We start from the raw sequence: 17,809 nt of genomic DNA, 5'->3' as shown, positions 1-17,809 counted from the left end.
AATGTCCGCCTTGGGGAGAAATCCTTATGCACAGACCGCAGCGAAGTACCTTTCACAGCTTTTAAAAGCAGAAGTGTATTGGATAATTAGTAACACCCGTTAATAAAGTAAAAGCCACAGGCACAGTTGCAGCCAAAACAGTTAGGCAAGAGGCACCTTGAACAACAACCGCTCTTCATCGCTTTCCGCACGCATCGTTGTGTGACAATCCTCAGGTGGCAAAACCACCTCCCTGGTGCTAAGCTGAAGGCGGATCAGGTGCTCCGTAAGGCTTAAAAGGCGAACAGCGTGAACCGCGCCATTCGCGAACAGGTGGACCTCTTCGGAGAATCGAGTGGGGCAATTTCGTGTATCACTTCGGCTAACTTAGGGACCACGAGGTTAGGGCCATTGTACAGATCAAGCCAGCCTGGAGAGAAATGGGCTTGCCGATGTCTGCTGTCGTAAACTGATTTAAGATAGGTCTCTGACGTGGAAAGGCGGACGGAGGCGGTTGGTGCGAATCCTGTCTCGCGTGGTGGCACTACGCAATCGCATCTCGTGCGTATTGTAGGATCGATCCGGCGGTGTTGCGGCGAGAAGACTTGTAGACTAACGTAACATAAGTTAGAACCATGTATTAGGCACTGCTCGGAAGATATGTAGCTTGACAACAAACCGATCAATATTCAATTGAGATGTTTAGTAAGACCATTGGTCTGGGGACCATAGTTTGTGAGCTTGTGCGGATGTAATGCAAGCGGAAGGTATCTTCGCCTTGTTCCGTGACAAACTATAGCGGCCTCGATCGGTGAGTAACAGGTCTCCTCGATTTGGCTACACTTTTTACACTGGTTCACAAAAGTTCCGTGCAAGTGTAGCGCTAGTTCTGACAGTGTAAGTGTAGCTAGACACTAGCGCTCTCAGTGTAGCGGCCAAATCGAGTGTGAAAGTGCAGGAGTGTGCAAGCCTTCGTCTGCTGCGGCCATTCCTCCACGCATTTGACATGTGCGCAGCGTTTTGTTTGTGGTGGTAAGCCTGTGCGGTGTGGAAAATGGAGCATCTGGTGGCAGCGGCAATGGAGCTCGTTGACTCGGACAGTGATGACGAATTTAACACTACCCTTAATGTTGCCTTGTGCAAAGTGGCGCGGGTCGAGCGTCATCGAGTGAACGGCTACTTCGAACTGGTGACAACAAAGTATTTCGACTTTGAATTTAAGAAACTGTTTAGACTTTCGCGTGAAACCTTTGAGGGCTTGTGCAAGTGGTTTCGACTATCACCGTATTATCCTAAATGTGTTTCGGGTCGTCCTCAGATCACAGCAGAGAAAAGTTGCTTGATTACATTGTGCTACCTTGGAGCTCAAACAAGTATGTATTCAGTTGCCGATAGATTCGACGTATCCGAGTCATCGGTTGTGCTGTGCACACAAAGGGTGCTAAATTTTCTGCACTCAATCAGCGAAGAGGTAATATGCTGGCCAAGCGCTGCCGACATAGCCCGCAGTAAAACGGCCTTCCTGTCGAAAAGCAGGGAGAAAGGTCCCCGCAATACCGTCGGATGTATCGATGGCTGTCATGTCGAAATTCTGAAGCCTGAGGAATCAACTGCATCATATATGAATAGGAAGAAGTTTCCTTCGATAATACTTCAAGGTGTATGCAACGACCAAAACAAGTTTCTGGATGTATTTATTGGATTCTCCGGTTCAGCACACGATGCTAGAGTTTTGCGGGAAAGCACATTCTTTGAGGAAGCTGCGGCCAAATGCGGCGACTCTTATATACTCGGAGATTCCGCGTATCCCCTTCTGCCTTGGCTTTTAACGCCATACAAGGACAATGGCTCAAGCTTTCCAGCATGGAAGAAAAGATTCAACAAGTTTCACAGCCAACAGAGAGTTGCCATTGAGAACACCTTCGGGCTTCTGAAGCAACGTTTCAGACGATTATACCTTGTCGACGCAAAGACAATCATGCAGTGTTGTCGTATAGTCATGGGAGCGTGTGTACTTCATAACATGTGTAATTCTGAGAGGGACTTCATTGCAGACCTTGCAGACCTGCCTGCTCATGATGATGTTGGTAATAATGAAGAGCCCAGCGAGAGTGACGCAAATGCTGGACATTGTGAAAGCCGAAGGAAGCTAATAGCCCAGCACCAGTGCTGACCGAAAAAGAATGCACATAGGAGCAATGCAAACTTGAACTCGATGTTCATTTATTTTTTGCCTCAACGGCTTTCACCAGGCGCTCCAGGAGACTCATTTTCTCCTCATGCTGCTGCTTCTTCTCGGCCATCGCTTCTTGCAGCACCTTTATGAGGCCGCCAATTGCTGTTTTATCTTGCCGGCTACGTCGCCTAGCTGGCGTTGCTTCGGTGCTGCGGGAGGGCGCAGGGGGCTCGTCCTCTTCATCAGCAGGCCCATTGTTGGGCAACATGTTCTCTTCTTCCCTATTACTTTCATTAATAAAGTTTCATTAATTTCAACATAACAAATTGTTTCATGCTATAACTATGCAAAAGGAGTGGCAGAGAAATTTGCTGTTGGGTAGCTTGGTTTCTCGCCATTCCTGCAAGCAGAGCAGCACACATAGCGTATTTAAGAGCCAGAGAGGTCACTACAAAAAGAAGTGGAAACTTAATTTCAGATCCAAGAAGGTCTTATATATGTGAATTGTAGAATATTAAGCATTAATTAGTCAAGGTGATTTCTCTGTACAGGCCTCCACGACAGAGACATATGCATGCAAGCATGCGAAAGCAAATTAGAGCCACAACTAAAACATGCCAGTTAACATTATGTGAACATAATAAGATGGCACAATATTAAAATATTTCATCCGAGAAAAAATGAAGTGTTTAATTGTAAACTTACGCAACTATTCTTCCTGGTGCAAGCAATGCCACAGGAGTAATGTGGTGCTCTCTTTCTAGCACCTCGGACAGTTCCCTGTAAAAAAAAAAAAACGTCAAAGATCATTTTCTGAGGATAGCTACTTGAACAAACAACTGAAATGTCTGCTGTCCATACCGTTCGTACAAGCAGGCTGCTCGCGAATGTCCAGACGAGCCATTTTTTGCTTTTGATTTCTTATATGCCCTCTCCATTGTTTTCCATTTATTTTCCACCTGCAGTGGCGTCAGGTGGCAGCCAAATTCACTGTTTATTTGGTCCGTAAGCTTCTCCCACATGGCCTTTTTTGTCCTGAGAAAACAAGATTTTTCCAAGCGTTAGTACCCTACTGTTAAGTTTTTGTATAAGGATACCATCAGATACAGCATGTTCCAAGCTTATAGGATGTAGCATCAGTTACAGCACGTTCCAAGCTTATACCATGGACCTGTATGCTTTTGTGTAATACCCCTGTCACACGGGCACTCTAAAGGCACTTTGAACTAATGCTCCTTTACGCTCCCAAAGGAGCACTACTTCAAGGGAGTTCGTCCGTGCTACACGGTCGCGGAACGACCTTCGCAAGAAGTTTTTAGCGCCCTCATCGGCGAAAAGCGTTATTTAAATTGCAAACCTCACTGCACATGTAAATACATAAATGTCACATTTTTTTAGTTAATTAGTTTTATAACCGTATTATGTTAAAGCAACGCAATTTTAACTGCAATAATGACATGATTTTCCAAATACAGAGCATAACATCACAGTGCTGGCCACACTGAGCCCAACTCGCTCGTATATCTGGAACGAGAGTATGGCGTGGTGAGACTGCCACAAAACAAATGATCTTATATTTTAAAACACCACTAATCTTATGAAGTGAATTTATAAAACGAAACGAACGTTTCTTTCTTCAATTTATTTATGCTGTAACTCGCTGGGAGAGAGAGTACTCCCTTGAAGCCTCAAAGGACGAACTCGAGCTGCCTTGTTTCGAAGCTCCTTTGAGCTAGGTGTCCTTTGGCGCGTCCGTGTGGCAGCGCGCGTTCGTCCTTAGAGTAATGGAGCATTAGTTCAAAGTACCTTTACAGTGTCCGTGTGACAGGGGTATTACTTTTAATAACAATGAACAATGAATGATGTGCTTCTGGAAGTAGACAGTAAACATACCCATTGCCAGTACGCCGAGCCATAGCTTACGGCTGAGAAAACATTGTGAGCTCTAAACTTAAGCAACAAAGTCAGAAAGGTTAACGACACAAAGTGCGCCAATGATGCGTTGCAGAAATCAGACATATGCGCTATCTGACGCATAAGCACGTGTCATTACGGCATTTCACACGCTGCGACTTACCTAAAGCCACCATTTCTGCCAATGTTGTCCTTGGCTTCTTTATATTTAGTAATCAAAAATCTTGATTTTCTTTCGCTCCACGCATCGCGTTCGCCGCCGCCGGACGGTGGCGGCGAATAACATGACTGCCCTGGCGACGGCGTGGGCTGACAGACTGGCGGCGGCGTGGTCTGCCAAAGAGGCGACGGTGCGCCCCGACTGCTGTCCTCAACGGCAGCCGGTACCGTCGGTGGAGGTGTGTTCCGCATGGGTTCCTCTACACGTAGCACACTGATGCGAAGGCCGCCTAGGAAAATAAAATAACTTGCAGCACGTCACAAACGGCGACATAGCCCACGTGCTTAACCAATATCAGTACTCACCTTCCGTCTCATAAAGGAATCCATCGTCGTTTTTCATATGCGTGCCATGCTCGTCAAGCACGGCGTATACACGTGTCTCGACGCTGTCGATCAAGACGAGCATGGCTGCGGAAACGTCTGCTACGGCCATGGCTTTACACGAAGTGCACTCGCCGAACTCGTAGTGTAGAAGTGTAGAAGAACTCGTGTAGCGCTTGGCCAAATCGAGTGCCGAAGTGTAGGTGGCGCTGGCTACACTAACAAATCGAGTACGCGAGTGTAGCACTGCCTACACTAGTGTAGAAAGTGTAGCCAAATCGAGGAGACCTAACACTCGTGTAGCACCATAGGGAACGATGATGTCTTGTAAAACAAAATCTGCAAATTTGGCACCATGCGTTGTAGCTATATAACGAGTGCGTCACATCGTACCTGGCCGCACAATTACCTGTAATGTCAGTCCAAGTTATTGTTTGTACGGGACGCCGGCAAAAAGACTGCAAGTTGAGACCGACGTAAGAAACAGGTTAGCGGGTAAGTCTATGCATGTTGAAGGGGGCCAACAGGCTTTAGGTGAGTTTTTCTTACTCTGAAAGAGGTCATAGGTGGCAGCAATACGGTGCGGTAAAAACAGGAAAGAAAAAGAAATGTGATCACTCCCGGTATCACGTGAGCCACAAACAACAACGTGAGCGGCATGCCAAGATGACCGGTGCTGGGAAGGTAATCCGAACATCCGAGCACAAGTCATTGGGGAACCGGAAGTACCAGCTGCAGGTATATGTCGGAGTGGGCATATCAAGCCTACATAGCCCGATCCGAAGTCATAGGGAGGCATTATGGTTTACTAAGCCGAGTCCTTCAATGAGCGGCGTTAGCCCTTTTTAGCCCGGCCCAGACAAAGATGTGGGTGCATAAAAAGAAATCAATTAGGAACGTAAGATGAACGTGCAGGTTCTGTGCCAGCCCACACATTTGTGAGGGTTTAGGATATGAACCTGCAAAGCTAGTTCGGGATAACACCCAAGAAGGGACCTTTCACCGCTTCATTAAAAGGGCGTCCTTGAAGATTTCCTGGACGTCGTTCACGGGCCCTTGCGCGCAGGGGGAAGTGTGACATCAGACATGGAATTGAAGAATTGAAGCTGTAGCCCTTCCCGCTTCTTCAGGGTCTGTTGCAGAACCACCTAAGGTCCTCTCCCTCTCATGTTCTTATTGCTACCGATGCCTCGCAGGATCGCGAAAAGGCAGGTGTGGGAATTTTTTCGCCTTCACTGAACTGGTCTTTTTCTCTCCGTATTGCTGACTTCACTCCAATTTTTCTGGCTGAATTATTAGCAGTAATCTTAGCCTTACGAAAATTAGAAACTACCGTTTCCCAGGTCGTGGTTATGACAGACTCTCTGTCCATTTGCTCTTCATTATCCTCACCCACTGAGTCTCGGGCATTACGCCTCTTTAAGTTCCTGATTACGCTCCATCTAAATTCGGTAAGGTTGCTTTGGGTACCAAGTCATATGGGCTTTCACTTAAATGAGGTTGCAGATTCCTTAGCAAGAGCCTCTCTCTGCGGCCCAATTGTTGCTGTCCTGCCAACGTGTGCGCATATACAGCTGCGGTGAGGTTTCGCAGCTACACAATATTTCAGGAATTTGCTGCCTCGGCTCTTACATCATCTCCCGAATACCACCATCTTCTGCATCCTTGGAGTAGCAAAGACTGGCGCTCGAGCAGACTAGAAGTCTCTTTCACGCGTTTGCGTTGCCGGGTTCCCCTTCTAAATTTCTACCTTCACAGATCTGGCCTGGTGGCTTCCCCATTGTGCCCTTTTTGTGCCGAACCTGAGACAATAGATCACTTCCTGCTGTTATGCCGCCGCTTCTCTCATTTGAGGAAGCGTCTTTTGCAAATTCCATTTCATCAACTTGGCTTGCCTGTGTCCTCCGCGGTTGATCTTTCCATTGGCGCTTTTTTGCATGGACGAAGCGACAGGAGTGTGCACTCTGCTGTGCAAAATTTTCTTCAAGAAACGCAGCGACTCCCATTCTAAATCCTTTTTCCCGCTCTCAGTCAGTACGACATTGAAACACTACTATTATGTATACTATTATGCGCATTAAGCCATTGTCCCGTCCTCGATCTCCAAGTTAACAGGACCCCTGTCCTTCCATCTTCCAATCTATCAGACTACATACTATTACCACTCCTTTTCCCGTAAAAACTTTCCTGTATCCAGCAATTAACCGCCTGTGTCTTGGCCACTCCCCCGTAGTGGGTATGTGCCAGCAACGTCTGAGGCCTGCCTTCCTCACCGCTTTCGTGCCTCTGGGCGGCGTTCTACACCAGTCGCCATACAGCGAACGAACCTTGACTCCTGAGCATATTTCGAGTCATGAGCGTTGTTCCTGCCCTGCTTCGCTGTGCGACGACACTGAGCTCGAAGCCGAAACCGAGGGCATATCGCGGTGTGATTTGCAGACCGCAACGCCAACGCTTGGCCCGGCGACAGGGTGCTTCCACTGGGCTCTGCACGCGCGCCCACGGTTCTCGGCAGAGCGTCGACGCTGTACGCTGCTGCAGTGCTGGAAGTGCTGCTTCCATGGCGCAGCACCGAGCCGTGTCTGAGCTTCAACAGTCGCGGTCGCCCTGCAGCCCGAACATCGCTGTATTTGCTCGGATACCGAGAAGCGGGTGCTTTATACCCCGCAGCAAGACGTACCTTTCACGTGGAGCAGGTGCAGCACTACTCGTGGGAGCATGGGAGAACGCTGCGCACTTGGCCCAGGCTGCGGAACCCCTCAGCGACTTCACGTACAGAAACATCCACCTTACCCATCCTTATCAGTGCGCAAAGCGTGTGCCCGGCGATAAAAAAGAGCACTCCGGTCAGTTTGCACAACTGCTCCGGACTACAGCAGACGCCGGGGCCAGTTTCATGGCTGTCTACGTCCACGGTGACGTTTGTAGTGTTGGCATACGGCCCACACCATCGGCTACTGAAAATTGACCACCGCAAGCTGCCGCCTCTCCACTGCGCTACCGTTCGCCTCTTCCAACTAGCGACAGGCCCTGCTGCTATCGTGTCGTCTCGCGCCCTTGCGCCAACTTGACTCATCGCAATCCAAGACGCGAAAGACCTCGACGCACTGCTGGAAGACTTTGCGCATGGCGTTGATGGAGTTTTCACGGAAAACTTTTGCGCAGACGAATTCTTTGCGCTTGCGCGAACCGCCATCAAGGTAACTGAACATGCAGAGCTCGTAGACCTCCTGAAATATCTGGTAAGTGATGCTGCTACAGTCTGCCTCCGCCTCGCGATCGACTCCACTGATGATGCACCTGGAGCGCTTGCGCCTGTCAAAGGATGCGAGGAAGAAATTGGTAACCTGCCACTGGCCAAGGCTGCTACTCGACTCCTTCGTCTTACCTCAGACTCCGCTCACGGCGCTCCCGCTGCGCTTTCGCCATCTGGCCTCCGTGGTGCCGTGGAAGACGAGGAAGAACTTGCGCACTGCCTGGAGATGAAGCGCACCACGTCTGCTGTTGCTGATGGCCAGCGGGACATCGGAGGCACTACGAAAGAGACGTCAAGTTGCAGCTGGCGCGTCAGCTTCGTCGTCGTGCCTATAGCCAGCAATGAATGACGCGAAGACGAAAGTGTGGGGTGGCCGCCTGCTGGAGGCTTCGCGAGGCGGCTAGCCTTATTCGGCATCGTGTCTATACGACCAAGACTCACTGCAAGCTGAACGTAAAGAGTGGCCGGTGTTGGACTCTTTGGGAAAGGCATCGCGGTCATCCGCCATGGTACACTGCCTTCACTGACTGCTTGCAACGAAATTAGCTTCTGATAAATTTCAATCCAGACTGGAGAAGCCCTGATGGAGAAGGTGTAACAAACGTATCCCGGCGCAGGCTTTTTCAAATATATAGAGTGAAGAATTAAGGGGCCGCTGGATACATCAGTTTTTAAGTTCTAATGACTACTTTGTCGTCGGCAAACTGCTTTTTTTTTACACGCAGAGTACATATCGATCGTGGCTCATGTGAGGCCATGGTGCCTTTGCGAATGCGAGCATGGAGTTTTGGTGGAAGAATATGTCGGTATATTTTTTCTAACGTCTATCAGTACCTTTGTGCTAATTAACAGCTGCAGGACCAGCGTACCGCACCCTAAAATTAGTCAGTGCGGAGACACTATGGGACAGTAGTTAGTCGCTGACTGCCGCGGTATAGTGATGAAAACATGGCATGCTACGGATACACATATCTGGATGTTAGTGTTGTGTTCTGACACTGACATCTGGTATTTTTCTTCCCCTTACGTGCTTTAACGATATGCACGCATCAAAAGTGTATATGGGGGATGGTGGAGCTTACAAGCCATTTTTCTTTTGTGTTGTCTAATAGATTGAGAGACTGTGCAGACTTCACTAGAATTGTTGTGAAGTATCTATCATAAAGACACATCATCAGGTGTTCTGTTCATGAGCCTCACATTAATGTCTAAGATTTTCTTGTTAACCCTCCTGCCTTCCTCTCTCCCTTTACGGTTTCCCTTTCACCTTTGTTTGCAAAAGCTATATGTGCGCACCCATAAAATATGTTTAGAAGCGGAATTCCCCGCCTTTCTTTGCGTCTATTGTGCATTCACATTCCTGTTTTCATAGAAAAGCGATAATATTGGTAGCTTTCACTGCTTATATACGCGGTCTAATCATAGTATCTGGGCCTTGACGTTATACTCCTCAAGGCCGAGTGCGCGCTTACACGTCGCCAATGCTGTTACCCGAGCAAATCTGGGCGTCATCTTCTCGTTTTAATCGGCTTGCATTAGTTAAAACATCGCGTAATTGGAGCAAATGTTGAGTGTGCGCAGCAGTGGTGAATCTCCGAAGGGCGCTGACCTTACTAAGCTCTCGGTCGCTGTTTCCCTGCGTCCGTAGAAACAAGCCCCTCCCCCGAACTGAAAAAAAAATAATTTACCTTACTGCGATTGATTCCTCAGTCGGCTGTGTTCACGCGGAAGCCTAACCGTAAGACAAAATTGTTCTTGACAGTGCATTACCGCGAGCTGTGTATTTATATGGCCGTTGCCTGACGGGATACGGCGAGTCAATAGCGCCAACTATAGGTCGCCACCATGGCGCCTCCGAATGTACCAGACCACCGACTTTACAACCAGATAGTGCAATTTTAACTCATACAGATGGATCACCGAGAGATAAGTTTGGTTGCATTAACCAAAAATGCCATTGACATCTTCAGTCATTCTTAAGTGGTGTGCCCTCCCCCTTCCCCCATCAAACAGTCCCCTCACAGATTAATCTCTAAATCCGTTCGAGTCACTATATACTCCGTTTCATACATAGTAGGCAACGTTGCAGAGGCTGCGGAAGTAGTGCGTCTGCGAAACAATAACCAGAGAAAACTGGAACACCGAAGACCCTGCAGAGTGCAGCCAAATCGCTCGACGTCGATTGCCGTGGCTACTGTACGTGTGTGACGTGGCTACAGGAAGAGCCCGAAGCTGGATGCCGTACTTCGAGGCAGGACCAAAATTCTCTGGTCCCACACAAACAGATTAGGTCACCGGTGTTTCGGTGCCCTTTTAAGTAATTCTGACGCAGAGAAAACTGATGGGAGCTCATTCCACTTTCGCTCACCTCGCGGCACACATGCCCTCAGTCGGTTTCGGAGCATGCAGCCCAGTGAACGTGCTGGGCCCGCTGACCATCTTTCGAGTCTTAAGCCTTGCTGTCCCACCAAGCGACATCAAACGCTGTCCTGTTTTACCGTATACGTCAACACGACGACGTTTCAGTACCCTATAGGTTACCGAAACCGGAGCAGTGAGCGAGATTTGTGGACGACAAAGTTAACAGCTGCAACGGCTACTTGTCCTTTTGATTAGAGCTTGGCACCTCCCGCAAGCTCAACAAGTATACCCACAAGTGGAGCGTCACTGGACTCTTTGACGTTGCAGTCGTGAGTCCTGATCCGATGAAGAAGCACTGGCCCATGTGCGTGCTAAAACACCCGCGGCCACTCTGCGACCCGAGACTTGTGCCGTATTCGCAGCAGCTGGAAGGGGAGCGCCTAGTTGCCTACGACAACTCGTGCACTTCCTGCATTGAGGCAGCTGGCGTACCAGTGTTAGGTGCACCAGACAACAGTCTGCTCTTCGTCAAGACCATGGAGCGCCACCAGAATTTTGCTCGCAAGAATCTCGTCATTGGTCGCCTGTCTAAACACAAAATGCCTGTTCCTGACAACAAAAAAGAGCAAGCTGCGCCACTGGTCAAGACTACCGTACACATCGGGCACTATGCCATTGTTGTCCGCACCCGGGGAGTTTTCGTTGCCTTACCAAGCGGACCCCACTGTCATGTCGGTCCACGTGACAGCCTTTTGCTACCGATATTTCTTTGCGCTATCGCTTGTCTCTTCCATCTTGCGGTGGACCTCGTTCTGGAAGCCCAACATGCATTTGCGACAAATGGCTTCTCCATTGTCGAAGATACGAAAGAAGTCGACGTCCTGCTGGTAGATCTCCAGAATATTCACGAAGTCTTCAGTCTCACTGCAAACCTTGCCGTTGGTATGTCTTGTGCGCTTACGCTAACCGCCATCAAAGTCGCAGAACATGCAGATCTCATGAAGGTCATGCGACGTCTGTTTCATGATACTGTTCGTGTTAACGGACGCATGATCGACCCTACTGATGATGCGCCAAAAGACGAGGAAGAACTTGGCGTGCTGCTGACCAGGGCTGCTGCAGGACGCCTTCTTGCTGGAGACCTTGCTGACGGTGAACCCATTGCGCTCTTACCCCATGCAGGCCTCCGTGGCGCCATAGAAGACGAGGAAGGTTTTGTGCATCACCTGGAGAAGGAGCGCGCCATGGTGGCCGCCCGTTGGTGATGGCCAGCTGGACGTCGGAGGCAAGGCGAGGCGGCTGCATCAGATCGTCGAGTTGCAGCCAGCGCTGCGTATTCGTTTTCGTGCCTTGTCGACCACCGATGCGAAGATGAACGTGTATAGTGGCCAAGCGTTTAACCCTTTAGGAAATACACTTGGGCCATGCACGACTTAATTCTCTCTACTCATCCCGGGCAATGAACTTCGCTCCCAGCAATCTATTACACTGTTTTATTTTCACATGTGAAAAATAATTCGGTTTTGGCTTGATTAACCAACGTTGCCTTTATTAATACGTGTGTGAGTGAAAGTTGGCGCCAAGGATCTTTCGCTCGATTTTCGCGATGCTAACTTTGTTTTCCCTGAAGTCGCCCCATGTTGGACGCTGTAGAAAAACCACCTCGGCCACTCGCTTTAGTGTTGTATCCAGTAGTTGCGGCCAATGAGCTTTGAGACTCACGTTATGAGTCCTGACGGTTACCGGAAAAATCGAATTCCGGCTCCAGCTTTGTCAAATATGGGACGGCAACGACGGATGCATGGAAACGTGAAGTTGTCTCCAAAGTAGTAGTGTGATTTTCATGCAGAACAACACTATCTTGGCTTGGCTAAGCCACACTGCATTTACTTGTGCGCCCTCGAAATATTGGTGAAAAATTTGCTGCTTGATCTTGGTCGTTCGCAGTTTCTTTTTGTTGTGGTGGGTTGACAGCTGTGGCACCAAAGGAGAGCAACGTAGTGCAGCGTCAAATCGATCAACGCGAACGAACTCTACGGAGCTGCAATTACTTGCTGCTCACCGCGGTCGTGTAATGAAAATATGGTTGCTACGGTGAGGGCTTTCGCTGCAAGGAAAGCGTTACGATAAAAACGAGCCCAGAAAATCCCGTAAAACGCTTTTAGTTTGCGTGGCTACCACCCCCTTCTGCAGGACGCTCAACATCGAAAATAGGCGCGGAAGTTTGGAATTCTTGAAGAACTACATTGATTTCTTAAGGCCGTGAGAACTAGTGGGGCGAGCGCAAAAGGCATTTATTAATTCAGATTCTGCAGCATGCAGAAAGAGTAAGCCATCAGTATCAGCGTCTTCGCATTATCTCACAGCCAGCTCTATAGTCTCTTCTCAATAAATGAAAATATTCCCACGGAGATGGCCCTAACTGGTGACGCAGGTGAGCACGGGAAGCACGGGAAGCTCGGAGTATGAAGATGTGAAGAACGCCTGAATGAAGTAGACGATAACAGGTTGGCAACTGAGGTATTTAAGCACTTGCATAGAAATAGATCGATTCATAGTCATGGTAAAGGTCTAGTTAAGCCACTCCCAATTTTTTCGTTCCTTTTTTAGTCGCTCCTTTATTCTTTTTCTTACAGCGCGGTTCAGGTGTCTGCCGAGATGTGAGACGGATACTGCGCCATTTCCTTTCCCCAAAACCCAATTTCATTCATTGTGTTTTTATTGCATTTTTATGGATTTTATGGAGGCAGTGGGCTACTGATCCGGAGTTCCCGGGTTCGAACCCGACCGCGGCGGCTGCGTTTTTATGGAGGCAAAACGCTAAGGCGCCCGCATGCTGTGCGATGTCAGTGCGCGTTAAACATCCCCAGGTGGTCGAAATTATTCCGGAGCCCTCCGCTACGGCACCTCTTTCTTCCTTTCCTCTTTTACCCCCTCCTTGATCCCTTCCCTTACGGCGCGGTTCAGGTGTCCAACGATATACGAGACAGATACTGCGCCATTTCTTTTCCACCCAATAAAAACAATTGATTTCAATTTCAACCAGAAAAATTGGGAGTGCCGACAGCGGAAACGGCCATAATTCCTCAGACACTTGACCTGTAGCCTGTTGAAAAGGCTGGGGTAGAAAATAGGCACTTGAAACAAGGTTAAGAAGGACGGTAAGAAAGGAGTGCGGAATGGGTAATCTTTAAAAATATAACGAAGGATTCTTCTTAATCTCGGCAGCTTTATAAAAAAAATAACGCTGATGATTACGTGTATGCTGCCTTTACTTCGTCTCATTTTTGCTCGGGACACAGCTAACGAGATAGTGTTCATGGTTATGCTAATGATTAGCTTAAATTACTCCCTAACTGTACTGATTCGAGACTAATCAAACTTTCATAAATTTCCAAAGCAAAATAGGAATTGAGATAGCACTCAATTTCCTTTTGCGTGTCTTATTCGCTGCGCGCCGGGTTTAAACAGCAATGCTGTGACGACACACGCTTCATGCGCTCTCACCCAAACCGAATTCGTCAATATTTTTTCGACAGCGGTTCCCGACCACGTGGGTGCAAGATTGCTTCTCAATGTAGCTCGAGAAGGGCACCGACAAACCGCCCAGGGACTTGGCTACCGGTGTGTGCGCTTTTATTCCTGCTGCTTTTAAATTTCTCGGGCCGCAAGAAGGTGAGCCTAAATCCGTACTGAAAATGACAGTAATGCCGAAAGAAGTTAGGGCGCTCGGCTACTGATCCGGAGTTCCCGGGTTCGAAGCCGACCGCGGCGGCAGCTTTTCGATGGAGGCGAAACGCAAAGGCGTCTGTGTGCTGTGCGATGTCCATGCACGTTAAAGATCCCCAGGTGGTCGAAATTCTTCCGGAACCCTCCACTATAGCACCTCTTCCTTCCTTTCTTCTTCCACTCCCTCATTTATCCCTCCTTTACGGGGCGCGGTTCAAGTGTTCGCTGACATGTGATAGAGACACTGCACCATTTCCTCTCCCCCAAAACCAATTTTCAATGCCGAATGAATGAAAAACTTTTTATTGATTCTCTTAGGGGGGTGGTAGCGGTGGAGGACGAAGTCTTCATCTTGAAGCTTGGGTCCTCCTTGGCCGTGGGTGGGCCCCTGTTCCAGGGCTCCACTGAGTCGGGCCACCTCGCTTGCGTGCGCTACTAGGGCCCTTTTGACCCCGAGCTCGCAGCTGTGAGCCGGCTCTCCCATTGCTCCGCACATGGTGTTTTCTGTTTGTGGAATGCATGATTTCTTTCGCACTCCCACGTAATATGGTATAATGTCGGTCGTGCTCCGCACCACTGGCAGTTGGCGCTATACTGTGTGGGGAACATCTTGTTTAGTATGTATAAGTTAGGAAAGGAGCCGGTTTGCAGTCTACGCCATACTGTGGCCTCCTCCTTGGTTAATGCTTTATGCGGTGGGGGATATTGGATTCTTAGCCCCTTGTATAGGTTTAGTAATTCCGAATAGCTGTCCCCACAAGCGACCTGAGACTCCTCCGGGGTTAACGAGATTCCCGCTCGGCTGGTCATTCCTCGAGCTAGGATGTCTGCCCCTTCATTGCCCCTGATCCCCGCGTGACTTGATATCCAGATTAAACTTTGTGTTTGTCGTTCCTCGGGGAGCGGGGCTCCACCGAATATTTTGAGCGCCGTACTGCTAATTCTGCCTCGGATATAGTTCCGGCACGCTTCTTGCGAATCTGTTAAAATGTTAATTGATTTCCCTGTTCTATATCCTTCTCTAGCTGCCAGGGCGACAGCTATCTCCTCTGCCTCCGTTATATCGGACATTTCGGCTGTGAGGCTCGTAATGTGTTCTCCTCGGTTGTTTACGACTACCGCTACGGAGTAGTTTTTGTGTGCTTAGGGGTAGAGGAAGGCGTCTGTATAGACTGTATTGTCTCTGTGCCCCATGTGCCTCTCGTAAAATTCTGCTCTGGCCTGTCTCCTGTTAACATGGAGGTTTGGGTCCATGTTTCGGGGGATAGGTTGTATGCTTATTTTCTTATCGGGTCTGGTATTGCGGCCCTACTGTTTTGCGGCTTTTCGATATCCCGACCCAACCTCGTCAGGAGCGCCCTTCCGGTTGTTGTGTTGCTAAGTCGTCGTACTTGTGCCTTGAGCTGGCATTCCCTCAGTTTTTCAAAGGTGTTGCTAACTCCTAGTTGCATGAGCTTGTCGTTCGAGGTGTTTCTTGGGAGATGAAGGGCTGTCTTGTACGCCTTCCGGAGTATCGTCTCCGCTTGCTCCTTTTCTGCCTTGATGGTTACGTGGTACGGCAGTGAGTATGTTACCCGGCTGACCACTAGGCTGTTGACCAGCCTGAGTGTGTCCTCCTCCTTCATGCCGTATCGCTTGTGGGCTACTCTGCTAATCATTCGGCCCACCTACTCCGCTGCTTTGCTTAGCAGGCTGAGGGTGTGGCTGCATTTCCGGCTTCCTTGCAGCCACATGCCGAGGATTCTAATCATCTTTTGCTCCGGGATATTCTGGCCCTCTAGTTTTACTTCGAATGGGGCATCCGTAGGGTGTCTGCCTACTCTGAGGAGCTCGGACTTCTCCGTTGAGCATCTGAGCCCCCTTTGTCTTGTATATTCTTCGATGCTAGCCTCTTGTAGTGCCTCTTGCTTCTCTCCCAGTGAGCCTTGGGTGGTCCAGATGGTGATGTCGTCCGCGTACATTGCGTGATTGATCCCCTGGATTCGGCTGAGTTTCTTGGCAAGATTGATCATCGCTATGTTGAAGAGTATTGGCGAGATTACGGAGCCCTGTGGAGTGCCCTTGCTTGGTGTGGAGAAGGTGTCACTCCGTAGGTCTCCTAGGCCTACTGTTGCCGTTCTATTTGTGAGGAAGCTTCTGATGTAGTCATGAATCTTCTTCCCGCATTTGGTGGTGTTTAGGCCTTCCATTATAGCGGCGTGGGGCACGTTGTCAAAGGCCCCCTTGATATCGACGGCCATGACAACGTTTTCCCCTTGTTTTGGCATTGTTTCCAGTAACTCCTCTTTTAGCTGTAGTAATATGTCTTGGGTTGACAGGTTGGCCCTGAATCCGAACATGGTGTTGGGGTACCATCCTTCGTCTTCTAGGTGCGTTTGTATTCGTCGGTTAACAATTCTCTCGTACAGCTTGCCTAGGCACGATGTTAGCGAGATGGGTCTAAGATTTTCGATCTGGAGTTTTTTGCCGGGCTTGGGGATCATGACGACGACGGCGTGTTTCTACTCCGCTGGTACCGTCCCTTCTTCCCATTGTTTGTTGAGGTATATAGGGTGAGTTGATTGATTGCTTCGTCGCTTAAATTTCGAATCAGCGAGTTGTTGATTTTGTCCGCTCCCGCTTTCCGTGTTTTTTGTTGTCGCCCTTATGGCCTCGACTACCTCTTCTCCCGTAATGGGTCTGTCCGTGGTTGGGTTTTCCGCGCCCTGGTAGTCGCCTTGGTAGCCGTCCACCTGGTCCTTCCCATACCATTTCTCCCGTACCGCTTGGAGCAGTTGTTCTTCTGTGCCTTCGTACTGGTGGATCAGTCTTTGAATGGATTTGCTGCTTTCCGCCTTGCTTTTGCTTGGGTCCATTGGCGTTTTTAGAATGTGCCACGTTCTAGCTGTGCTGAGGGTGCCATTCACCGAGTTACTAAACTGTTGCCACCCCTGTCTTGCCAGCTGCGTTGCATATTCCTCTGCTTGTCTGGTGATTTCGGCAATCTTTTGCTTTAGTGTTCTGTTGAGCTTCTGGCGCTTCCACCGCCTGGTTAGGCCTCGTCGTGCCTCCCAGAGTCGGAGGAGTCGCTTGTCCACTTCCGGTGCTTGTTCGGTCCGGTCTACGTCTTTGGTGTAGAGGTCCTTAATTTGTCTAAGTTGTTGGCTCCAGTCTTCTGCCGAAGTTATGTCGCCCTTGAGTTGTTTGCAGTGGGTACGGAAGGCGTCCCAGTCAGTTAGGCTCGCCTTGCCAATCTTCCTCTTGATGCTTTCTGCTTCCGTGCTGACCCTGATGATATAGTGGTCGCTACCGAGATTTTCTTGCAAGTTCTCCCATTCGACTTGCTTAGCGCCCCTGACAAAGGCTAGGTCGGGACATGTGTCCGCACTTACACTATTGCCCTGTCTGGTGGGTTGGCTTTCGTCTGTGAGTAGCTCGCAACCTATGTTTTCTGCTGCCGTGCAGATGCCGGATCCCTTTTTGTTTTCGATTCTGCTGCCCCATTTCGGGCTTTTCGCATTAAAATCTCCTGCAATTAACAGGGTGTTCTGCCCTGCAAGCTTTTTTGCTTCCGCAAACAGCCTGATGAAGTCACCTTTGTTTTTAGGTGGACTATATAGGCTTACTATGTAAATACTTTTGGCTTTCCTTTTACTTTTTGGAATCACTTCAGTTATGATGTGTTCTAGTTGTGTGTCTTCAATTCCTTTATGAGCTATGGTTGTAATTTTGTTGCTAATGAGAGTGGCTGTTCTGCCATTCTCCTGGCATGAGTATCCTTTTAGAATTGGGGTGTAATTTGTTTCTTGTAGGAGTATTAAATCTGGTGGGGTTATTCGAGTGTTAATGAATTGCTGTAGGAGCCCCTGCTT

At 49.0% G+C, this 17,809-nt stretch overlaps 1 protein-coding gene across 2 annotated transcripts; it reads right to left on the bottom strand.

The window, feature by feature from the left end:
• Window positions 1–804: 804 nt before the first annotated feature.
• On the bottom strand, window positions 805–3,325 carry LOC144113173 (uncharacterized). 2 transcript variants are annotated; one of them, XM_077646112.1, is made up of 3 exons: window positions 3,017–3,325; window positions 2,861–2,935; window positions 805–2,442 (listed from the first exon to the last, which is right to left on the bottom strand). In XM_077646112.1, the coding sequence occupies exons 1-3, from the start codon at window positions 3,175–3,177 to the stop codon at window positions 2,199–2,201; spliced, it is 480 nt and encodes a 159-aa protein (XP_077502238.1). In that variant the 5' UTR covers window positions 3,178–3,325; the 3' UTR covers window positions 805–2,198. The 2 variants fall into 2 exon arrangements, 1 of the variants encoding a protein (XP_077502238.1); XR_013310668.1 differs by lacking the exon at window positions 805–2,442 and adding an exon at window positions 2,490–2,555.
• Window positions 3,326–17,809: the final 14,484 nt, after the last annotated feature.

This window comes from Amblyomma americanum, chromosome 1 (assembly GCF_052857255.1).
Source record: "Amblyomma americanum isolate KBUSLIRL-KWMA chromosome 1, ASM5285725v1, whole genome shotgun sequence".
NCBI classification, from domain to species: domain Eukaryota; kingdom Metazoa; phylum Arthropoda; class Arachnida; order Ixodida; family Ixodidae; genus Amblyomma; species Amblyomma americanum.
Note: the sequence above shows the minus strand (reverse complement) of the source record. Positions and strands in the feature narration are given on the sequence as shown.

Coding starts and splice junctions, on each gene's coding strand:
- LOC144113173 (XM_077646112.1), bottom strand. CDS start 3,177: ATGTGGGAGAAGCTTACGGACCAAATAAACAGTGAATTTGGCTGCCAC. Junction 2,936..3,016: donor GCAGCCTGCTTGTACGAACG/GTATGGACAGCA, acceptor TTTTTTTTACAG/GGAACTGTCCGAGGTGCTAG. Junction 2,443..2,860: donor GCACCAGGAAGAATAGTTGC/GTAAGTTTACAA, acceptor TATTAATGAAAG/TAATAGGGAAGAAGAGAACA.